The sequence below is a fragment of the Rhinolophus sinicus genome, linkage group LG11 (assembly GCF_036562045.2).
Source record: "Rhinolophus sinicus isolate RSC01 linkage group LG11, ASM3656204v1, whole genome shotgun sequence".
Taxonomy (NCBI): domain Eukaryota; kingdom Metazoa; phylum Chordata; class Mammalia; order Chiroptera; family Rhinolophidae; genus Rhinolophus; species Rhinolophus sinicus.
This window is the reverse complement of record NC_133760.1, coordinates 13,678,627-13,704,661: the sequence shown is the minus strand read 5'-3', so window position 1 is coordinate 13,704,661 and position 26,035 is coordinate 13,678,627. Positions and strand designations below refer to the sequence as shown.

General features: G+C 37.5%; 1 protein-coding gene across 1 annotated transcript; it reads right to left on the bottom strand.

Annotated features, from left to right (window-relative positions):
- Nucleotides 1-1,746: 1,746 nt before the first annotated feature.
- Nucleotides 1,747-26,015, bottom strand: ZNF568 (zinc finger protein 568). The gene is given in 7 exon segments (XM_074315764.1): nt 1,747-1,884; nt 1,887-3,178; nt 13,850-13,945; nt 14,211-14,337; nt 19,512-19,570; nt 21,069-21,329; nt 25,759-26,015. Coding segments are annotated over 6 exon segments (1,680 nt in total). The 5' UTR covers nt 21,145-21,329; nt 25,759-26,015; the 3' UTR covers nt 1,747-1,854.
- Nucleotides 26,016-26,035: the final 20 nt, after the last annotated feature.

Sequence of the window (26,035 nt, the reverse complement as noted above, 5' to 3'; positions counted from 1 at the left end):
ATAATGCAAAACACACTGAGAAAGTAGGGATCATTAGTTGACCATGATGTTGTAAAACAGTACACAAAATCACATTTGATTTGTCACATTGCTATCAGATTATCAACTTTTTAATAATTACATATTTACTTGAATCTAAGACACAATTGGTTAAAAGATGAATCCCAACTTCACAAATGTTAAAAAAGCATAAGATTGATAAAATATGATAATTTCATATTGTATAGTAAATACATTACTAATTTTCTGGAAATATTTTTGATAAAATAGTTTAGCACCTGATAGGGCATATGAATCCATTATTACATTTTCCTATGGGCATAGGCTTCCCCTAGCCCATACAGTCTGAGAAATAACTACAAACACACTATTAAGACGAGACACCCAGATTACCATTGTGTAACATTAACTTTTAAGATTTATTTTATACGTTAGCAATCTTTTTTTAAAGCATAAAAATTACAAGTAAAGCTAAAAGCTGCCTTTGATCAATACCTTCAATCCTAATCTCCTGCCAGAGACTACACTAACAATAATTTGGTATGTATCCTTCTAGTTCATTTTAAATAGTTTTACATACATCTTTCAGTAGCAAAAGCATAGTTCTGTTCTTTATGAATGATTTCATTCCAATTTACATGAATGTCATCATATAATATGTTTCACTCGGATCTTGATTTTTCACTTGACATTTAGATAATTACCCATATTACAAAATGCAGATCTAGTCCATTGCTTTTAACTGCTGTTTACTATTCCATTATTTGAACACATCACATTTTATTAATCCATTATTATTCCATCAATATTTAGGTTGTTTTCAATTATCTATTTCTTATGCACATTTGTGAGTTTCTTTAGAATGTATATCCAGAAGTAGAACTACAGGTTCTTTTTGTCTTGTAAAAAATGCATCCCTGCCTCAGAGTCATAAACGATATCTTGTATTTCCTTCCAAGGATTTCAGTTTGGCTTTTTCACATTCCAATATTAAAATCCTTTGGTATTCTGTTTATTTATATGTTGTAAGGTTGTATGTAACTTTATTTCCCCCAACGTGGAGAGTCAAACACTCCAATAAATTCTCTTAACTATGTCATCATTTCCCAAATGATTCATGGTGTCATGTCTAATATGTACCAATTGCACATATATTCATTGGTTTATTCTTAGGCACTCTATTCTGTAAAATCTATTTCTTACCTATTTATGCACTAATACCGCACACTATTTAGTGAGCATAACTATATATGTGTAGTATATGCTAGAAGGTCTGTACTCTCTGTTCTTTTTCAAAATTGTCTCAGCAATCCATAGACTTTTCACATGAATTTTAGAATAATTTTGTAAACATCCTAGAAAATTCATGTTAGATATTTGGAACTATATTGAGTCTATAGATTAATTTTGGGAGAACTGACATATTGGGTTTTTCCAACTACATACATGGTATTTCTGTTTAATTCAAGTCTTATGTCTATCAGTAAAGGTTTACAATTTTTCCATAAAGATCTTGTTTATTTTTTGTTTGTTTATGCTAAGATATATTAAAAGTTAAGTAAAGCATGGGTTGGATTTAAGAGGTCTTCTCTCATTTAGTACACTCGGCGTTTCTCACCTGTATGACCTCTCTTATGTATAGAAAGGGATGCTCTTTGAGAAAATGCTTTTCCACATTCATTACATTCAAAAGGTTTCTCACCAGTATGACTTCTCATGTGTATAATAAGTAATGAGCATTGAGAGAAAGCTTTTCCACATTTATTGCATTCATAGGGTTTCTCCCCTGTATGACTTCTCACATGAAGAGTAAGGGATGAAATTCGAGAAAAGGCTTTATCACATTCATTACATTTAAATGGTTTTTCTCCAGTATGAATCTTTTCATGCTCAAGAAGATTTTGTCTCTGACTGAAAGCTTTTCCACACTGATTACAATGATAGGGTTTCTCTCCAGTATGAATTTTCTCATGTTCAGTGAGATTTGATTTCTGACTAAAGGCTTTCCCACATACTGTACATGCATAGGGTTTCTCACCAGTATGGATTCTCTGGTGTCGAATGAGGTTAGACATCTGAATAAAAGCTTTCCCACATTCATTACATTCATATGGTTTCTCTCCAGTATGAATTTTCTGATGTGTAATGAGATTTTCTTTCCGGCTAAAGGCTTTTCCACATTCATTACATTCATATGGTTTCTCAGCTGTATGATTTCTCATATGTACAGTAAGGGAAGAACTTTGAGAGAATTCTTTCCCACATTCACTACATACATAGGGTTTTTCACCTGTATGACTTCTCATATGTATAATAAATACTGAGCATTGAGAGAAGGCTTTTCCACATTTATTACATTTATAGGGCTTTTCCCCTGTGTGACTTCTCATGTGTAAAGTAACTGATGACATTCGAGAAAAAGATCTACCACATTCATTACATGCATAAGGTTTCTCCCCAGTATGTATTTTCTCATGCTCAATAAGATTTTGTTTCTGGCTGAAGGATTTTCCACATTCCTTACATTCATAGGGTTTTTCTCCAGTATGAATTCTCCCATGTTCAATGAGATTTGATTTCTGACTAAAGGCTTTCCAACAATCCTTACAGGCATAAGGTTTCTCCCCTGTATGAATTCTCTGGTGTCTAATAAGGTTTGACATCTGAATGAAAGCTTTTTCACATTCGTTACACTTATATGGTTTTTCCCCAGTATGGATTTTTTGATGTGTAGTAAGATTTTCCTTCCTGCTGAAGGCTTTCCCACATTCCTTACATTTATAAGGTTTCTCTCCAGCATGTATTCTCTCATGTCTGATGAGGTCAAGTTTATGGCTGAAGTGTTGTCCGCACTGATTACACTTAAAGGAGGTTACAACACTGGATGAGCAATGGTAAAATGGTTTCTCATACTTATTAAATTCATAGTTTTTCTCTCTTACATAGCCTTTCTCATAACTAAGTAAGTCTAAATTATGTTCCAAAGCCTTATCAAGGGAGTCACATTCATAGAAGCTTTGTCTTGAAGTAACAATGTCTGAGCTCAGAGGAAATATTTTTATAACGTTTTTACATTCAATGACATTTTCCTTAATCAGAGTTTTCTTGGAAGTGGATGTGACTTTCCTCACAAGTGTTCCCTTTTGCTTCTTGATCTGTTCATCAACTTCCCAAACTTCTAAAATGGAGGACCAAAAATTATTACTTTTGAATTTTTCTGCCACTACACTATTAATAACATTTCAGAAATTTGTATGTGCTGTTGATCTTTGATGTTGGCTCTAGTCTCCCTATATTAAAGAAATCCAAAGTGCAAATGTCCCTAGTTCCTAAAGTTTGAGAAGTTAACTCCTACAGAAAATATTATGGACAGTAAACTGACATTTATAAGCCCAAGTAGCTTTGATTGATTTAAAATTATACTTAAACAATGCAGAAATCAGTAAAATGAATGGAATGATTAAGATAAAAGGATAAAGACATAAATTATGGACCGGGAATCAAACGACTAGAGGCTAAAACTAACACTTGTAGTTAAACACAGTGGATTAAATGTATATGTTTTTTTCTCCTCCTCCCTAAAATTCCATTAAAATGACAGTAAGAGAATAATGGGTCAAAACCACAAGAACCAAGATAACAAGAGTGTAAAGAAGAATGAACAAGAGATTTCAACAAAATACTGGCAGATAAAAGGTATATAGGGAACTGTTAACTGATAGCAGAGTTAAGAAGTTAAAGTGCTATTGAAAATGCAAATGCCAAGCAACAATGTGATATGGCCACAAAAAACTGGGAAAGCTAAAAAATTAGAGGATTTGGGTACTCAAAAGGTAGAGATGAGATTGGGGCTGAAAAAGAAGATTAATTTAAAGTCCGAATAGGGAGCAGTTACACTCCCTGTGGCAGGTATTATGAATCTGTTTAGGTAACATCTATTCCAACCTCCTGCTATGTTTTTGCATTCCACAAAGGCTGAGAGTTAAAACTATATTTCTTAGACACACTTGCATATAGGCCTCTGGATGTGATTTAGGTTTGCCATATAACATTTTAATACAGAAATAAATTAAGAGAGGAAAGAAAGTGGGCATTTTGTTTATGACATTACAACAGAAGTGGCAGGGTTCTGGAGTTCATAGCAGTAGAGGCATTTCCCTGGTTCAATCAGAAGTAATTTCTTGATCATAGTGGGAAAAGAAACTCACTTAGCAGCCTACTTCTGTGGTGTGCTTTTGAGACTCATTCCTAAAAGCTCATCCTATAGCCAGTCTTTCAGTACTCCCAAAGACACATTTAATACCGTCATATAAATTCCTTCCTTCTTAAATTAGTAGTTGGTAGATTCTTACATCTGTAACTGAACGTTGACCAATACACCACCATACCCCAATTCACACAGGAAGAGGCCATGTACCCACAGCCCAAGCAGGAAGGGCAAGGCTTACTTTCTAGAGAAAATAAACCATAGAGGCTCTAGACTCTAGAGGAAAGGACACTAAAAAGCTAGGAATTATGTGAATACATATATTGAATAGTGAGATATCCAATCCCTTTTTGTTGCTTAGCCTCATGAATGCTGGCATGCACCTTCAGGAAAGAGGTGGAAAAATTAAAAACAGAACTCATAGAACTGGCATTTGGGACTCCACAAAAAAACTTCTACGTCCTAATTCAACCATTTCACAGTACATCTCCTACTCAAAAAGCATCAAAGTTTGTTAACTAAAATATTTTTATAATTTATCTTTATCCTTTCATGCATCAAAATGAGGTAAACTAATGACACTGATGGATTCCTTATTTAAACAAAGATTTTGAGTCTCATTAAAATTAAAACTATATAGAAACAAAGCAAACCAAAAAAATTGGGCAAGTAGTAACTCTAGGAATGACAAAAAGATATATAAGGAAATGTAATTAAGACTCATTTCTTGGCTAGCAGTAATGGTATATCAACAATCAGAAGAGAACAAAGTAAGCAGTGAAAAAATTGATTTAGCCAAAAATTACGATATATCTATATTCAGAGAAAAAGAAAAGGGGAAGTGACAATGGTGGTGAAAAGTACTAAACCTCATCTTTCATTAATATTAACTTGATGAAAATTGAAAAATTACCAAAGAGCAGCTATTCAGAGAAGTCTACCTCCCACCCTGTTCCTGAAATACAGATTACTCCTTTGTCCTACAGGTAAGCATTTTTATTAATTTTGGATTCTTCTTATATTTTTTAAGAAAAAAATATATGCATACACACACACACACACACACACACACACACACACACACACACCCCTCACACCCTTTTTTACAAAATCGGTAGCATATTCTAAATGCTGTTCTGCATATTGACTTTTTTCACTTATATATCCTGAATAGAAGCATGACATCTCTGACTTTTGTATAGTTTTTACATTGAAGCCACATAAATATTTTACATAATGAAAAAAAATTAAACCAAAAAGGGAGGAAAAAGGTCAAAACAACCTGTAAAAATGGAAAACAAACAGAAACAAGTAAACTTGCATATCAAGGTAGGGCCATAATCATACAGAGAAGAATTACTTCAAGTGACTTTAAACATACTAGTTTGACTATATCCTAAGGGAGAAAAAAACACATGCAAAGAAATCTCAAACTACATTCAGTAGTCTTTTTATTATTGGTAATATTGGTATTACTGTTAATTTGGAACTTATATAAAAAGAGAGAGAGAGTGATCAGTTTTGCCACCGCCCCCCACCAAGAGATATTAGGCAATATTTGGAAGGTCTGGAGACATTTTTGGTTGTCACAACCTGGAGGCGGGGAGGAGAAAGATGGATGGTGTTACTAGCATCTGATGAGCAGAGGCCAGGGATGCTGTTAAACACGCTGCAATGCCAGGACAGCCCCCCACAGCAAAGAATTATCTGGCCCAAAATATCAGCAGTGCCAAGTTTAGGAAACATATATCGATTAAGCCAATAAATATTTCAATGCAATAAGGAACCAAGATTTACAGCATAAAAGACAAATACAAAGCAAAAAACCTAAGTAACAACCCTATGGTCTTTACTTTGAATTGGATGTGTCAGTATAAAGACATACATTTTTTTTCTTTCTAAAAAATGCATTATCCTAGTTTTGTCTACTTAAAGGCTCTAGAAGCAATGATAACCCAGTAATAATGAGTAACCATAGTGCCAGATATCATTTCCCACTAAAGGAAAGAGTTTTTAGGGAAATGGCTATTTTCCATGTCTGGACCAAGAAATTTACAAAATTAGCCAAAGAATCCTCTGGTTGACTCAGCAATCCCTCTCCTGGGTATCTACCCCAAAAATCAGAAAATATTTATCCATAAAGACAAGTGAGCTCCAATATTCATTGCAGCTTTATTTACGGTGGCCATGACATGGAAACAACCAAAATGTCCTCGATAGATGAATGGATAAAGAAGTTGTGGTATATATACACAATGGAATACTATTCGGTGGGAAGAAAAGATGAAATAGGACCATTTGTGATAACAGAGATGGATCTTGAGATTATACTGCTAAGCAAAATAAGTCAGACAGAAAAAGTAGAGAACCATATGATTTCACTGATGTGTGGTGTATATATACCCAAAACAACAAAAGAACAAGACAAACAAATGAGAAACAAAAGCTCATAGACATAGACAATAGTATAGTGGTTACCAGAGGGTAAGGGGGAAAGGGGTGGTAGATGAGGGTAAAGGGGATCAAATATGTGGTGATGGAAGGAGAACTGACTCTGGGTGGTGAACACACAATGTGATTTATAGATGATGTAATACAGAATTGTATACCTGAAATCTATGTAACTTTACTAACAATTGTTACCCCAATAAACATTAATTTAAAAAAAAATAGAATCCTTTGGTTACAGATAAGACAATTTGAGCATCAAAATAAATCTCATTCTCTATATATTTATTAACAATGTATATTTACTAATAAATAATATATATTTTATATATACTATTTATTATATGCACTAAATAATATTTATTTTGATGATCGAATTATATAAATTTATAATGGTTTCACTTGGCAAACTGGAGAATGCTAGGGCACCAATCATTATTCTAAAAGTTTTTGAAGGGAAGGGATCAAGTACTTCTCCTTCCTGTCCTGTGAAAACTGTACTTCAGGGTAATCAAATAGTTGATGAAATAGTTCTTCTCTATGGGAGAATTTCAGCTAACAGAAGCAGAAGGGACCTCTAATAAAATAATGGATCTAGGCAAGGATCATCAACAGCTGTTAAAACCTTTAAGGGAGAAGTTGATAAGGATCTTTTAAATAGATGGATTCTGATTCACAACATATGAATCTACTGATCAATCTCAGTATTTCTAAAAGTGGGACAAGCCAACAAGATGCAATAAGATGTACACAGCACCTTCTATGAAGTATCCTTGTCAAAGAATCAAACTTGAATATAATAAAGCCAGATTATAGGAAAAATGGGGTAAAAGAATACCTTAAACAACATCATGAGGAAGCAAGTTGCCAAATGCAGGATGTGGGACATGCTACCGTGTTTCTCCAAAAATAAGACCTAGCCGGACAATCAGCTCTAATGCGTCTTTTGGAGCAAAAATTAATATAAGACCCGGTATTATATTATATTATATTATATTATATTATATTATATTATATTATATTATATTATATTATATTATACTGTACTACATTATATTACACTCAGTCGTATATCATAATAAAATAAAACTGGGTCTTATATTAATTTTTGCTTCAAAAGACGCATTACAGCTGATTGTCCAGCTAGGTCTTATTTTCAGGGAAATAGGCTAGAACTGGGCTTGGTAAACAATAGCCATAGCCTGTATTTGTACAGCCTGTAAGCTAAGAATGTTTTTTTACATTTTAAAAGGGATATTAGAAAGAGAGGGATAGAGAGAAAGAATATGTGACAGAGACCTTATGTGGCCCACAAAGCCTATGTATCATCTGGCCTTTAAAGGGAAAAACTGCTGACTCTTGTTCTAGAAGTCAAATGACCTGGATTCTACACAAATAAAATGGTAAAAAGAAATGAGTTGAGGGGAGGAGGAGGAGGAAGAACTCTTATGAATTAAAACAGACCTAAGAGTATATCGAACAAATGCATTGTGTTGATCTTTATTTAGATCCTGATTCAAATAAGCCATCCATAAAAAGACATTCTTGAAATGTCAGAATATGATCCATGAAAGCATCCATTGACTTATTAAAAAAGAAATGAAATGGAAATCAGTGATCTTACCTTATATTTCTCTAAAAGAGATTACTTAAGACTGTCAGTCAACTCTAAACATTCTAATGTTTTTGAAAACATTATTTTGTACAGCTGAAAATTAACATTCTTGAGACAACAGAGGAAATATGAACAGAGACTAAGTATCAGATGATAGTAAGAAGTTATTAGGTGTGACAGTAATATTGTGGTTTACAGTGATTTTTAAAATTTTATCTTTTGGAGATACATGTAACAGTATTTAAAGGTGAAATGTAAAATAGTTCAGTAACAAAAAACAAAACTGAGGCGGGATAGATAAAACAAGTCTGGCAAATATTGATAACTATTAAAGCTAAATGATGAATACATGAGGATTCCTTTATTCTATTTTTGTGAACGTTTGAAAATGAGTATAATAAAAAAACTTAAAAGTATAAGCACATTTACTTAGAAATATGGAGGTTAATACCCATATTACAGGTCTATCTCAAGAATCAAGAAAATCCCAAATAAACAACCTAACATTACATCTTAAAGAGTTAGAAAAAGAAGAACAAATGAAACCCAAAGTCAGCAGAAAGAAGGAAATAATAAAAATTAGAGCAGGGGCCGGCCCAGTGGCTCAGGCGGTTAGAGCTCCATGCTCCTAACTCCAAAGGCTGCCGGTTCGATTCCCACATGGGCCAGTGGGCTCTCAACCACAAGGCTGCCAGTTCAACTCCTCGAGTCCCGCAAGGGATGGTGGGCAGCGCCTCCTGCCACTAAAATTGAACACGGTGCCTTGAGTTGAGCTGCCAGCCGCTGAGCTCCCAGATGGCTCAGTTGGTTGGAGCACATCCTCTCAACCACAAGGTTGCCGGTTTCGACTCACGCAAGGGATGGTGGGCTGTGCCCCCTGCAACTAGCAATGGCAACTGGACCTGGAGCTGAGCTGTGCCCTCCACAACTAAGACTGAAAGAACAACAACTTGAAGCTTAACAGCACCCTCCACAACTGAGATTGAAAGGACAACAACTTGACTTGGGAAAATAAAAAAGGCCTGGAAGTACACAGTGTTCCCCAATAAAGTCCTGTTCCCCTTCCCCAATTAAAAAAAAAAAAATTAGAGCAGAATTAAATGAAATAGAGAACAAAAACACAATAGAAAAATGCAAAAAGAGCTGGTTCTTTTAAATGATTAATAAAATTGACAAACCCTTTGCTAGACTCACTAAGGAAAAGAAAAAAGACACAAATAAACAAAATCAGAAATACCCAAATAAATAGCTAAGTTGAAAATAACTGCCCAAATCAGGGAAAATGTGAGAGCAGAACAGGGGACTTCTATATGCCTTGTATTTTTATGGTTTCTTAAAAACATGTATTAGTTGAGAAAAATTTTAAATGCACATTAAAAAGGAATGAAATGATATAAAAGGGAAATAATAACAGTAGCATTAGGCTTGGAGAAGCAAATTACAACCTAATTTCTTATTACTTTTGCCTAGATTAACCGCCGTATGATCCTGAAAAGTTTATCTCTTGTCCATTCTGCAGACCACAACCAAATTAATTTTCATAAAGTTCTGATTTCCTTATTTCTGTAAAAAAAAACACTTGAAGCTTAGGCTGTCCAAACTTAATCCAACCCCAAATTGTTAACAACTATGAAGACAGCTCCAACTTTCCATCTAATTGCAATTCATTCTCATATGTGCCTAAAGAACAAGGCATACAAGTATCCAATACAAAGATCAGAAGGCAAGTCATCTTTGTTCAAGATCTGATTCACTGCAGTGTTCTGATAGCAGGTACTACCATTTTATCCTATGTTCATTTCTAGATACTGAAACTGTTCTTTCCAGCATATCCTTACTGTGTTTTGCTTTTGTGCTTTCTTCATACTGTCACCCCAAATGATAACAGTCTTTACACTATAGCTCTACATTGGTTTCCCATACTTCTGGAGTTGCATAGACTGTGGATAACTTAAAATTCAGATAACTGGACATATTTTTTAACCTTTATATTCAGTTACCTTATAAGCCCCTGCTTGTAACTGACCATTGTAACCTTGGTGCCACCAGGCACAAGGCATAACTATAGCTGCAGTGGTGAAAAAAGGGAAAATTACATTGCCTACAAAATTTAAAAAAGGCATGAAGGCTGGCAACATTCAGAACTCTCTGACTCTACACTAGATGGGTTCATCCTCCACTTCACTAATCCCTCACTGTCCACCCTCCTCCAGTCAGGCTATGCTTCTCATTTTACCCCATAAACACATCATGCTAATTTTATTCTCCAAATTTTGTTACATTTTCCTCATTTTTTTAGTAAGTCTTAAGAATCTACAGATTTTACAGGAAAACAGATTTAATGCCAAGCTCTCCTTTAAAAATGAAAAACCTTCTTAATCTTGTTACTCCTTCTACAGACAGCCCTTCTCTCACAACCTTTAAGGTATTCTCTACCTGATTTACTCATTTACTATAATAAATAAATGCTCCACAGGCAATTTAAGATCTCAACAATACTGCATGTGGCTCCGCCCTGTCTTTTTACTCTAACCTGAATTCCTCTGCATTTACATTGAAGGTTTGCAAGTAAATATTTTCAAACAACAAAAGCACTACAAAAAATCTCTCCAAATATAGCTCTACATCAATCAATTCATGAATCATTTACATGAAGAATAAGATAGACTTTCTCTTGGTGGGTTAATAATTTAAAGCTCAGACATCAAAGTGTAAAAACATATATAAGGCTATATGTTTCCAGACTCCAAATCACTCTGGTAGACATAAAGCAGAAAGTTAGCTCAGAGATGAGGGAGATCGATAATGGCTGGAAGTGTTGGGGACCATTTATTGGAATTTGAGATCCATGTTAAATAACCGCTAGAACCAGGATAGCTAAGAGCACTTACAGTTAAAGGCAAAGATGTGAAAAGTTTCACAATGCTGGAGACATTAAAGATATATAGTCCAATGTTGTCATTTCTGGAGTTAAATACTGATTTCAAGGTTGAGCACACCTGTATTATGAAGGTAAATAAAAGGAAAAAAAATGAGTCTTTATGTAATTTAGAACTGTTTTGGATAATGTCCAGTGACGGATGGAGAAAAGAAGTCATGTAAAATACACTTCATAAAGCAGGAATAAATAAACAATACACAAGAACTGAGGAGAAAGCAGAATCTTTTAGAGGGAAGCAAAGAAGAAAGATATATCCAAGAAGGGTGATCCAGGATCAAATATAATGTAACATAGAGCATGTCCTATTTCAATATTGTTGAATTAAACAGCTCTGTCTCCTCTCCTCTCTGCAAACATGAAAAAGAAACAGAAAAAGAAAATACATCTTCAATGAAACTAAAAAGCAGCTTAACTCCAATCCCAGAATATAAGAAAAGATCAGAGGATAGACTGGACCAGATAGGGAAGAAACCCAGAGACAGTGGCTGTTCTTTCTTATCTCAGACATTAAGCACAGTGAACAGAGTTCAACACAGAAGGCACACCCTGTGGGTAGAATAAACAAGTCATTTTTTTCAACAGTGGGATCCAGATGTGTTAACACTAATGGCAGGAACATAATGGTCTTCATCTGGCCCTGTCAAATGGTAGGGAAGGCAGAGCTAAACAAAGAGATGCAAATAGTCATTATTTTTGTATAAACAGTCTTTTGGTATAGGAGGGTAGAAGAGATACTGAGTGCTAGAGAAAGCATGCAACTGATAATCTCTAATTCAAGAGAAGTAAAGGGCAAACCAACTCTCAACATAAAACTTGATATGATAAAGGAGGTCAACATGAGCAACAAAGACTTCTTACTAGGTCAGAGCATTTTTCTGGAACTCTTCAACATTCTCCTATAAATGGTGGGTCCAACAAGAAATAATCTAATTCAAAGAAGAGGAATGATAATTATAAAAGGTACCAGCTTCAGATCTATATAATGATGCTATAAGAACCAAAAAGTATAAATATACATTGACAGGAAAAATTTGATACTAATTGATCAATAGGCCTCATAAAGTTCTAAAGCTTCAAAGAAAAAAGGAACATCTGGGCATCCCAGGCAAACACCTGGGATAGTCATTCACCTATAAGGGGGAACAACCAGGCTTTACATTTCTCCAAGCAACATCAAAGCCAGGAGACAATAGAGAATTGTCTAAAGTTTTCAGGGAACTATCTACAAAAACATTTAGGAAACAACATATGGCTCAAGAATTTTATACACAGTCAACTATCATCCAAATATAAAGGTTAAAAAAAAAAAGATATTTTCTCATGTGCAAAATTTCAAGGACTCTAGTTCCCACTAAATCATAAGTTCCATGAAGACAGGACTTTGTTTTGTACACTGTTATATGCCCATACCCAGACATCCTTATTGTTATGACTATAAATGTGGTTTCCTTTCCTTTATATCTTTTACTTGATTACTGAAGTATATATGAAATCTATTGATTTTTATTTGTTAATTTGATATTCTACCATTTCATTGGGTTCTTTTAGTATTTGTTGTACTTTTTCAGTTGATTCTCTTGTGTTCTTGAGGGATACAATTTTAATCTTTAAATAAAGATGGTTTTATAGGTTCCTTTATAATTCTGACAGTATTGATTTTTTTCTCTTGTCTAATCCTTAGGTATAAACTTAATAAGAAATATCAAACCCTATAAAGGAAAAACTTGGAAAGTGTTTCTGAAGGACACAAAAGTAGATAGATTTGTACACAGAGCATATTCCTAGACATTATAAAGATGTCCAACCTTGACATTATAAAGATGTCAAATCTCTGACATTAATTTATATATCTAACACATTCCCAATAAAAAAGCCCAACATGTTTTTCTCTGAAAAGGTAGAGTCAAATCTAAAATTATATGGTAAAATAACAGTCACGAATAGCCAGCACAACTCTGAAAAGGAAGTGCATGCAACAGGTAAAGAAAGGGACTGATTGTCAAGGATAAGAGGAAGATTCACTTTTCAATGTATCTTTTGGACTATTTATATTTTTTAACCAAGTGTACATATATTATATTTTCTAAAAAATTAAAGTAATGGAAGGTGGGGATAACCAGGAAGGAGGCATAAATTTCTAAGCCAAAAACTTTTAAAGCTACATGGGATTGTGACTGTTGTGAGGTACAATGGAAAGTGTGAGTGCTGTTACAAAACACTCATTGGAGGCTTTTCAAAATGGGAAGAAATTAAAAGGAATCTAAGTGTGAAACATTTTTTTAAAATACCACACATCCATGAAATACTGAATGCGTAAGAAAATAAAACTGTGAACACAAACAAAAGAGAGAGTTTAAGGATCACAATCATCCTGAAAGTAGGATGTAAATGAATCAGGGAAGGTTGGCGTCCTGAAATCAGATGAGACTACTGGCCCTTTAAGTTTGAAAAAGGAAGCTAACTCCAATATAGGAAGAAAATAGTATCTGGAAATGTCACAGTAATCCAATCCATCCATACCATTTGTCACTCTAGAAGGCTATAGCCTTTAAGAAAATCTTGGAAAATGTGAAATATCAACTCCCTGAATAACTATCATGTGGCTTTCTCATTGAGAGCTGCCTTTTCACTTATTCACCTGGACAGTGTGTCCCAAACATTTCTTCCTCTATCACCCATGGCTCCTCTTCCTGCTCCAACTTGAAGATCACATCTGGTTTTGTGACTTGATAGCCTATTATGGGAAACAGCAAAGGATTTGGATGTTAATGCTGGAGACAACCTTCCAGATCTTGGGCTGAATCCTGGGGGCTTGAGAGCTTATGAGGATGAAAATGGAGGAAGTTCCACAGTGAAACAAAGGAAGTAGAATTTACCTTGAAGACAAGTACATACACTCATGTGCAGAAAGGGAAGGCTACATTGATTTGGCAAGTTAAAGCCATCACATATTTGAGATGGAAAAGGTATTTCCTGTAAAATTGTAAAACTACCCTTACCCACTGTGACCAGGTTGCTATAGTTCTCCAGCATCACATCCCGGTACAAGTTCCTCTGAGCAGGTTTCATTTGCTGCCATTCCTCCTGGGTGAGGTCCACAGCCACATCCTTAAATGTCACTGTTTCCTGTAAAAACACAACCCTAACTAACATAAAGTCATCAAAATTAGACACAATGGGAGAGTGATGTCAGAAACATAGTAGAATGAGGGTGCTCCTTGAAAAGCTCCCCTGGAAGTTACAACAAATTGAACAGCTATAATTCAACGAAGAATATCCTACACAACACACAAACATGTCTTAGAGATCCGCGCATTGAAACACCTGAAGGTGGATGAATCGGAGCAAACAGGGAAAGAGGAAAGGGGGAAGTGCAGAGGCGGAATCATGGGATGCAGCCTGGAGCTCAGTGCGGTCCTGGGAGAGGGAAGGTTTGAGACGGCAAGTGCACCTTCTGTGGCCCCAGCAATCCTGCCTGAGGGATCAGCATATAATACGGGTAAACCCAGAGATGGGGCAGAGACCTCCAGACAAAGACCAAATACAGAAGAGCGACAATGGAGGTCAAACAGCTCTCGCTGCCAGGCAGAAAAACAAAGCCACGGAGTCTGGCGGCCTCCCCCACCCTCCCAGAGCTCACCTCCCCCACACTCTCCCAGTGGTAGCAGCAGGCCACTGGAAAAAATAAAAACGGTAGCAGTGTCAGATTAAATAAAAGAATATCTACAGCCCTGAGAACTGGAGAGACAGTTCCTGAGCGGGGGATGCAGCATGATGTGGCTAATCTCAGTGACAGGGGAGGAGCTACAGGGGCGAGACAGCTGTAGTCTGGCACTCGCCATTATTTGGAGGAGAGCAGAGCATCTGCCACCTCTCCCAGCTCACTCTGCCTCCACCTTTCCTGGCTGATCGCAGTGGGTGCACGTAGGGCTGCTGAGGTGCAGGGCTCTGAATCTGTGTGCAGGGGCAGCACTGGGGTTCCAGAGGCTCAGAATCACATCCTACCATGGGGATGGTGCCCTGAGAACAAGGAGACTTAGTCACAGAGAAGAAGCCCACCTCCCCAGGAAATCTTCCACCATGGGAGAAGCCTGAACAGCTCAAAATAAAATGAAATACTCCAGTGGTACCTACTGGAAGGCAAAAGAAAGACCTCTTCATATAAACATGCCACAGAATTCACTCCCGTAGATGCCCAGGAAGAGAAATAATCCAGTAATTGCCATGAATAACCAAGGTAACAAGGCAGCTCAGAAAGAAAATGAAAAATCTCCAGAAAGAAACTGAAAGACATGGAAATATGTGACTTAAATGACAGAGAATTCAAGATTGCAGTTCTGAAAAAACTCAAAAAGATGCAAGAAAACTCAGGTAGACAGTTTAATGAACTCGGAAATAAAATCAACAACAAAAAAAATATGAATATTTTACCAAAGAGACTGAAATTTTTAAAAAGAACCAAATAGAAATTCTGGAGCTGAAGACCTCAATAAAAGAGATGAAGAATGAAATATAGCCAGCTTAGGAAATAGAGTCGACCAGATGGAGGAAAGAACTAGTGATATCGAAGATAGAAATCTGGAAATGATGCAGATGGAAAAAGAGAGAGACTTTAACGTTTAAATGAAAGGACTCTACAAAAACTATCTGACTCCATCAGAAAGAGTAATATAAGAATAATGGGGGCCAGCCCGGTGGCTCAGGTGGCTGGAGCTCCGTGCTCCTAACACCGAAGGCTTCCAGTTTGATTCCCACATGGGCCAGTGGGCTCTCAACCACAAGGCTGCCTGTTCGATTCCTTGACTTCTGCAAGGGATGGTGGGCTCCGCCCCCTGCAACTAAGATTGAACATGGCACCTTGAGCTGAGCTGCCGCTGAGCTCCCGGATGGCTCAGTTGGTTGGAGTGCGTCCTCTCAACCACAAGGTTGCCAGTTTGACTCCCGCAAGGGATGGTGGGCTGCACGCCCTGCAACTAACAACGGCAACTGGACCTTGAGCTGAGCTGCGCCCTCCACAACTAAGATTGAAAGAACAACAACTTGACTTGGAAAAAGCCCTGGAAGTACACACTGTTCCCCAATAAAGTCCTGTTCCCCTTCCCCAATAAAATCTTTTTTTACCAGAAGAAGAAGAGGGAGAAGGGCACAGAGAGCATATTCAAATAAACAGTTGAAAGAACTGGATCCTTGAATCCAAGAAGCAAACAGAACGCCTAATTACCTCAATCCTAACAGGACTTTTCCAAGGCACATTATACTGAAGTTGTCAAAAATTAATGACAAAAAAGAATTCTCAAGGCAGCCAGGGAAAAGAAGGCTGTAACCTACAATGGAAAGCCCATTAGATTATCATCGGACTTCAGCAGAAACTCTACGAGTGAGAAGGGAGTGGAATCAAGTATTCAAACTATTAAAAGAGAAATTACCACCCAAGAATAATATATCCAGCAAAGTTATCCTTTGGATATGAAGGAGGAATAAAGACCTTTCCAGATACATAGAAGCGGAGAGAATTTTGCACCACAAGGCCTGTATTACGGGAAATACTGAAGGAGGCTATTTGACCTGAAACAAGAAGACAAAAGGATACAAAACTATGAGCAAGATTACTAACAGACAGACAGAAGCAGGAAATGGCAACCTCAACACAGAATAGGATACTATACATTTAAACATAACATGAAGAGTAAAGAAGATACAAACATAAAAAAGAAAAAGAAAAGAAGACAGTTTGTTACTGTAACTCAGAAATAAACTCAGAGCATAAATAGGGATAATTTGTGACAACAAAAACATAAAAGGGGAGGGAGTAAAGGTCTAAATATGCAAAAGGGAATGGACATAAGAAGCATGCAGAAGAAAAAAGACTACTGTATATATTGAACTTTCTTCTACACAAAGTTAATGGTAACCACTCAAAAAAATCCAGAACTGAGACATAACATTAAAAAAAGAAAAAACAGAGGAATAAATCATACCATACCACTAAACTAAAATAGCAGACAGAAACACAAAGGCAAAGAAACAATGGAGGCACCAAACTACCAGAAAACAAAAGATAAATGGATTTAAGAAAGCCTCATATATTAATAATTACCCTAAATGTAAATGCATTGAACTCACCAATAAAAAGGCACAGAGTAGCAGATTGGATCAAAAAACAAAACCCAACCATATGTTGCCTCCAAGAGACACATCTCAGCTAGAAGGACAAATATATACTCAAAGTGAAAGGGTGGAAAATGATACTCCAGCAAATGGCATCTAGAGAAAAGCAGGTATAGCCATCCTTATATCGGATGAAACAGACTTCAGGATAAAAAGGTAACAAGAGACAAGGACGGACATTTCATAATGATAAAGTGGACAATACAACAAGAAGACATAACATTTATTAATATATATGCTCCCAATCAGGGAGCACCAAAATATATAAAGCAACTACTAACAGAACTAAAGGGAGAAACTGACAAAAACACAATTATAGTAGGGAACCTAAATATGCCACTAACAGCTATGGCTAGATCATCTAAACCCCATATCAATAAGGAAATATCAGCCTTAAATGACACATCAGACCAAATGGACATAACTGACATTTACAGAGAATTGGTACATTTCTGTTTTCTGTATTACAAAATCTGTTCTCAGTTTTGCTTTATTACAGTGTTTATTGTAGTTTTACTGAAGAGAAGTATTCATTTTATGAACCCAAACCAGACATCTTCTTTCTCATTAATATCATACGTTAAACAAAAAAGGCAGGTGAATGAATAAAGCCAACGTATCCAAACTTTTCATGTAGAAAAGATTTACATAGATAATTATTAATAATACTATCATTTATGGAGCACTTACCATGTGCATTTAGCATTCCCAACGTTACTACGGGATAAATACTATTATTATCCCCATTTACAGATGATGTAACTGAGGCCAAAGAGATGAAGAAACTTGCCCATAATCACGCACTTAGTATTTTGCTGAGCAAAGATTTGAACCGAAGTCTGTCTAGGCCCAGAGAACAACTCTGCCAACAGGAGAAATAACTCGATGAACCACATGATCATATGGTCAAAAGAAGTGTGTGTGTTTCAGGGAGGGAAAGATAAAAGTTTAGGAAAAAGAGGCAGTGAAGTGGAAAATGTCTAAAACATAGAATGTGGGAGATTCTGGAGTTGGAAACAAAAAGAATCAAGAGCAGAGGATAATTACTTTGTAAGAAGACAAACAACATTGCATCTTCTGAGAATATAAAAAAAGATGTGGAGGGGCCGGCCCAGTAGCTCAGGCAGTTAGAGCTCCATGCTCCTAACTCTGAAGGCTGCCGGTTCCATTCCCACATGGGCCAGTGGGCTCTCAACCACAGGTTGCAGGTTCGATTCCTCGACTCCCGCAAGGGATGGTGGGCAGCGCCCCCTGTAACTAAAATTGAACACGGAACCTTGAGCTGATCTGCCGCTGAGCTCCCAGATGGCTGGGTTGGAGCGCGTCCTCTCAACCACAAGGTTGCTGGTTTGACTCACGCAAGGGATGGTGGGCTGCGCCCCATCCAACTAGCAACGGCAACTGGACCTGGAGCTGAGCTGCACCCTCCACAACTAAGACTGAAAGAACAACCTGAAGCTGAATGGCACCCTCCACAACTAAGACTGAAAGGACAACAACTTGACTTAGAAAAAAGTCCTGGAAGCACACACTGTTCCCCAATAAAAAAAAAGAAAGAAGAAAAAAAAAGACGTGGAGAGTTGTGGATACCAGAACTACCAGATTTGCCATAGAATATTAGTATATATTTTAACTCAAGTTATAAAAATCTCAACTGAAGAAAATATATATGTAGGATCATTTGAAAGACATGTTCCATTTATTCTTTCAGATAATTTTAGTTTTTAATCTTTGGCCAAGACAGACATTTAAAAAACTGAGCTTAAAATTATAAGAATTATGAAATTATTTTGGAATTTCTTTTTTACTTAGGTGCCAATGAAAAGCTTTCTTTCCTTAATTTTAAGTTTTTCCTCATAAACAGTACAAATTATAAAATGGATTTTGTGTCCATTTGCTTTCGCTTCTCCAGATGATATTCAAATTTGAACTCAACTTTGATAATTCTATATGGACCTGCTTCTGCACAGCCATACCCCAAGTTTCCCCTTGTTTTGATATCTATCTGTCTTTTTCTTCACTTTGATTTTCACCAATTTAGTTTTTTCCAACTTACTGGTAGGTTGGTAACATAACCATTGCCACTGCATTGCAAAATAATACTGGAAAAGAAACAAGTGCTTAAAACATACAAGAGACTTGGTCATATCCTCTTCTTCCTCAAAAAGGGTTGAGTCCTGAGAACACCAAGCTGAGGGAAGAAAAATAAAACAGATTTACTTCAGAACTCCAGACAAAGGAGTATAGAAATATTCAACACCAGTTTGTTATAAGATCATAATATTGAGAAATGTTAATCAGCACCAGACTGAAATGTACATGGGTCACTAATTTAACCATATGTGGTCAGACAGGAATTTCTGGAGGGCTAGGTATGGGTGCCAATGGATCCACTGACAATATAGTGTTTACCTAGGATCCTGCTATTTTATTCCTAATAGGAAATTTATCTTAAGTATATAAAAATAAAATACCATGAAGATTTAAGGATTAAATCAGTTATGAAGTACTGTAGAGAATTTGGAAAAAACTTTAATTGGATAAAAGATACAGGTATTGTGGAACATTCATATGATGAATGAAATTCAGTCATAATTATAATGACATTTGAAAGTAACTTAATTGATTTTTTTTACCCTAAAAAATTCAGGGCCTTCAAGTTAAAAATGGAAGACTTGAACACTTGCTTTTATTTCTGCTCTCTCCCAAACCCAATCTAAATGAAAGTAAAGGAACAAAGGAAGCCAAATTGCACAAGGATTTCAGCAGATACGAGATGTCAATAAATTTTGGAAGCTAGAGAGCAAATGACTGGTATCTAACTTAACTTGGAGGGTGGGGAAACCATGGCAGACCCTTGAAAGGCTCAGGAATGAAGGCACTGCGTATTTCTGCAGGCAGAAATTTGGGGTGGGGCTGAAAAATGGGGAACTGAATGTAAGGTGGGTTTGCAATGTAGAGAAAATAAGGGAACTAAGTGAACATTGTCATACTGAAAGATGAGGCACTCCCACCAACTTCATTCCTTTATTTGCCTCCTAAAAGCAGGAATTCTGGCTTATATGCTTCTAGAAAGTCTAGCGCCTCTTGATGGGGATATTGACTAGCCCAAAAGAAACTGCATACAAATCCTGACATTTAGCCAACCTTCAACTTCCAATAAAATATCGTATTAAAAAGAAGGGCAAGGAGAAGAGTGAATAGGGGTGGGGTGAGGGTAATGAAGAAAAAACAGATAAAAAACAGAGATCAATCCTTACCTCTACTGTCAAAAGTCAATAGGTAATATCTAAAACTGAGCAACTAAGCATTAGCAGTATGAGGACATTATTCAGAAAAATGGAAGTGAATACCAGTATATCCAGAAAAAATTGATTAAAATGGTTGCTTCTGGGGAGTGGGAACAGTGAATAGGAAGGATGGAATAGGAACCTTTTGTTTATGATTATATATTTAACCATATTTAACTTTTAAAAAAATCTAAGTGTACTTAAGAAAAATGGAAATTACATTTAAAATACTTATTTTTTTTAAAAGTCAAACAAGTCAAGTGAATTTTGAAAAATATCTACCCTGCACAGTCAATACTTTCTTGGTAGGAGTACTGAATCTCCTAACTCCTTTTATTCTGTGTCCCTGAATGTACAGTCTCTCTCTCCTAAACTCTGTCCATCTCTGAGTCACCTCACCTCTCCTTTCCATTATCTGGGTCAAAGTCTCCATTATCAAACAGTTACAGCTCATTTCTGAAGGCTGAGATGTCATCAGGACTTGCACACTCTTGGTAGAAGGTTTGAGATGGGCTGCAGGTCCAGCAATTTCACGGTCCACTCTATCTCAGGACACTCCAGCTTCTCAGGTTAGGAAGTCTCTTTCCATGATAGGTACCTGCTCTCCAGGTGTCTTTCTACTCACATCATTGATCTGTCTTATCTTTGTGGAGCCTGGACCTGTGATATAAATCCAATTTACCTGAGGTCTCACTGGATCGCTATACTAATGAGCCTCCAAGATAACCCCAATGATCACAACCTTCTGTATTTATGTCTTTTGTACACCACTCCTACATTTAATAGAGTTGACTTTTATAATTGTAGGGAAGATGTTAAGAAAATTTGCCTTCACTGGCTGATGTGAGCTTTTGTCTGTTAGTTTTTGTTCCTTTGTTTCCCCACATGAGACACTGCATGTGAGGTTTGTCTGTTTGTTCCCTCACATGTGGAGGACTGCATGTGACGTAATAATTAGCTTTTGTCTGTCAGGTTTTTGTTCCCCCACATGAGAGACTACATGTGGGGTTCCCTCCCGTGAGAGACTGCATGTGAGGTATTGGTTAGCTTAGGGTTAAAAAATTTCTCCCTAGGAGGATGTTGCTTTCTGTCTGTTCACCCGCATCAGCAGATGACGGGAAGAAGTAACTAAATTATATCAGAATGACGTGACAGGCATGTTGCCAGGCTTTGGAAGGCCTTGGGCTGATGGTCCCAGGCGAGAGCAGCAGGTGTTGTTTGCCCAAATGAACTGGCCCTTCAGTCGGATAAATAATATTCTTATCACTATAAGTGCCGGACCCTCCCGGAACTGGCCAAGGATCTTGGCTCTAGGGTACATCTGAAAAAGTATATAAGACAGACCTCAGTTGGTAGTGTATTTTAATAATTTTGTCATTTGTCATTGGTGATTTTTCATCATTCTAACATTCTGAAGACTCATATACAACATGTAGTTTACATCACCTGGAGACGCCCTGACTTCCAGCCGTGGACCTGGTGAGGTCGGGCTCAGTGTTGTTCCCCATGGTTAGCCTTCTTGAGAACTTGTTAACATTTAGAAACTTGTATACAGCTTGCAGCTTGCAGCATCAGAAGACACCCAAACTTCCAGTAACAGCAACAACAACCGCAACAGCAATGGCAACAGCAACAGCAGCAGCATTTTTGAGAACTTGTTAGCATTTTAGAAACTTATATGCAGCTTGCAGCATCAGAAGATGCCCTAACTTCCAACAACAACAGCAACAGCAACAATAGCAAAATTCCGGGTAACTAGCAAGCAGCAGTGGGAGACACCTGAATTTCTCTCAGCTGCAGACTTGGCAAGGTTTTGATTCCTGACCTTTCCACTGTTGTTTTTCCTATGGTTTGGTGAGCTTTTGGCAACTACTGTAATAGTTGCTATCCTATAGAATTTATTACTGTTTTTGGATACTCCTTATTGATGTTATTTGTGTATTTAGCCAAGTGATTTTTGATCAATAGTAAACATATGACAAGATCTCTTAAACTTACATGTATGTATACTCCTTTGACATGACATTGTTATCAATGTATATAGTTTAGTCTTAACCACCTTTACTTTCTGTAATTAACACATTCTTTTAAGTGTCTTTGTCTTTGCTATTGCATTGTTAAATAAATTGATTAGATATTGCTAAATAAATTCATTCGTCACACTCTAGCGTGCTCCCCCTCTATCTTCTCCCCTCGTCATTACAATAATGGATAAGGTATTGTAGAAATGATGGTGTGTCACTGACTTCCAAGGTTAGGTCATAAAAGCCATTGTGAGAAATTCTGGTCAAGATGGCAGAGTAGGTAAACACTGTGCTTGCCTCCTCCCATCATCCCATCAAAATTACAAATAAATTATAGAACAACTATCATTGAGAACCACCTGAAGACAAGCTCAACAGAATTCCTATAACTAAGGACATAAAGAAGCCATGATGAGACTGGTGGAGGAGTGGACACGAGGAATGGGCAGGTCCTACACCCACAGTGCAGTGAATAAGAATCAGAAGGGATACCTCATCTGCAGAGGTCTACCCTGAGGAGCAAGGAGCCCCCACCCTACACCAGGCTCCCCAGTCCAGGGTACCAGTGCCAGGAAGAGGCATCCCTATAAAATCTGGCTGTGAAAACCAGGGATCGTGACCAAGTGAGACAGAGGGCTGCAGGAGACCTACGCAATCCTCTTGAAAAGCTCATGTACAGACTTGCATGCTCACAAACTTATTTGCTCTGGGCTCCAGTGCAGGGGCAGCAACTCAAAAAGCACTGGGGACATATGGGAAGGAACAGAGTTGACTAGCTTCAACACAAGGGCTGAAGGGGTAGGGGCCAGGGCAGGTCTATCTGGGACAGAAGCACTGGTAGGCACCATTGTGCCTTTGTTGAATTCCTCCCGCCCAGCAGGCAGGTGACAAATTTGTGCTCTCCATTAACCTAGTTAACACCATTCACCCACCCTGGCGATTCCCTGAACTACCCAACTTGTGCACCTGGCCCAAACCTTTTCTAGAGGCTTTTCCACACAAGTGGCCTGCCTCAGCTCGTACTGCAGACTTTCCTCAAATATCTCAAAAGTCCAAAACCCCCAAACAAGCAGAAGCTGGCCCCAGAGGGTCCTGTACATCTTTCTAAGTGTCCCCAAGCCCAGCACAAGCAGAGACCAATCTCAACTTGCACTGTGGCTTCCATCAGGTTGCAACAAGGCTGGCATAAGTGGTGGCCAGACTTAATTTGGAACACAGCTTCAACTCATTGGCCACAAGCTTGGCACAAGTGGCAGTTGTCCTCAGCTAACATCATGATGTCCACCAGAGTTCTAAGCCTGGCACTCGTGGCAGACAGCCTTGCTTTTTAGCACAACCTCTCTGAAGCTACTCCAGACCCACACAGCTGGCAATCAACCAAAGATCCTTCTTTCTTAAGGCTGAATCTTATTCCATTTTATGTATATACGTCATTTTTGTTATCCATTTATCTGTTGATGGATATGTTTCCATATCTTGAGTATTATGAATAATGCTGCAATGAACAGATATTAAAATGGTAAATTTCATGTTATATGTGTGTTTATGTTATCTATATTTGACCATAATTATATATGTATACCTAAATGCATATACAATGTACATATATATAAATTATTACTACTAATTTGGGGTATTTAAAATTAGAAGAAAGTAATATATCAGATAAGAATAACATAGAAATGGGTGGGTCATGTGGAGTTCAAGTGTTCTAAAGTCTTATTTAAGTTTGGGTTTTGTTAAGTATGTATGTTAAAAATTGAAGGATAAGAACAGAAACCAAAGCAGTGGGGAAAAAAAGGGGCTAAGTTTAACCTGCATAAAAAAGAGGGTATCATAAATAGAAAATAAAACAAATTTATATCAGCAATTGCAATAAACATAAATGAATTAAACTCACCTATTAAAATGAGAGTCAAATAGGGTATAAGGGAAAAAAGTCCAGCAATATGCTCTTTACAAGAAACAGACCTGAAGCATACACATAAAGGAAAAGGTTGGAAATGAAATTCCTAAAAAATATTCACAATATCAAAATCTGAAAAGCAATATTATAAAAGAGAACTTGGACTAAAAGGCATTCACCAGGATAAACAGGCATATTTCTGAATGTGTAACCTTGGTCCCAATTCTTCACCTCCCTTTGATAGGATTATACAGTCACACTCTTTGCCACGTAATTTTGCCTTGCCTTTGGACTGTGGGTGTAATTGATGTGTACATTTACCCATGTGGTTGCTTTGGCTAATGTAATATTAGCATATTTGGGAGTAGGGGTTTTAAGGATGTCTTGTATAATCTGTCTTGTGCTCTGGTGATCCACAATAAGAACATGTCCCAGTAACCACTGTTCTTTTAGCTTGAGCTGCAGAAACACATATAGAGCTGATCTGAATCTATCCTGCAGCCTAGCCAGCCGTTCAGCCAAGCCCAACCTAGATAAACTGAATACAGAAAACCTGCAAACCGGTCAGCATGAGAATAAATTCTTGCTGTTGTACGCCACTCAGTTTAGGGGTGGTTTGTTAGGCAGCATTATTGTCATGGCAATAGCTAACCAATACATATAACAAAAGCCATATGATGATGAGATAAAGAATCTGGAAAAGATCACCAAGGAAAACTGGAAAGCACCAGAACAGGGCCAAGTACTTCTCTGGGGGAGTACTTGCCCAGAGAAAAGTAGCAAAGTAGACTAAGGACTGGCCAGTGGAGAGAGAGGACCACTTGAAATCAAATATTGCAGAAAATTTTTTTCAAGCAGTTATCAGCTATGACAAATGCTACACAGAAGTCAACACAAGTGAGGCAAGACCCACTACACATATCACAAATACCTCACCAGACCTTTTATGACAATCACACAGACAACGCCACACATGTCATCATAATCACACACAACCAGAAACGTCACCATGACATAACCACATACATCACAATCACACATCCCATCACAATTACTCTATCACACTCACACACTTAACTCCTGCCACAGTTTCTTGCTCCAGCAACTCCAACCACTGTCCAAGCGGACTCCCACCAAGAACACTATGCACTGCCCTTACTCTGCACACTCCGGGCCTCCTTAGAGGTTGCGCCCGTCAGCAGCGTAAGACGGTGCATCCCCGCTCTCCTCCACGCGCCGCTCCAGGGATGCGGCAGCGTCACCTGCCGGAAACAGCCGAGTGCACATCCAACGCGGTTTCTGGGAGGTTGAGTGAAGACGACTAGCAAGCAGGAAGGCCAGGGCCAGGCGCGAGGAACGCAGAACTAACCACCCCTCTGCGCCCGCCTCCAAACCCAGGTGCCGCGGCACAACAACACCTCCCAGAAAGACCCGCG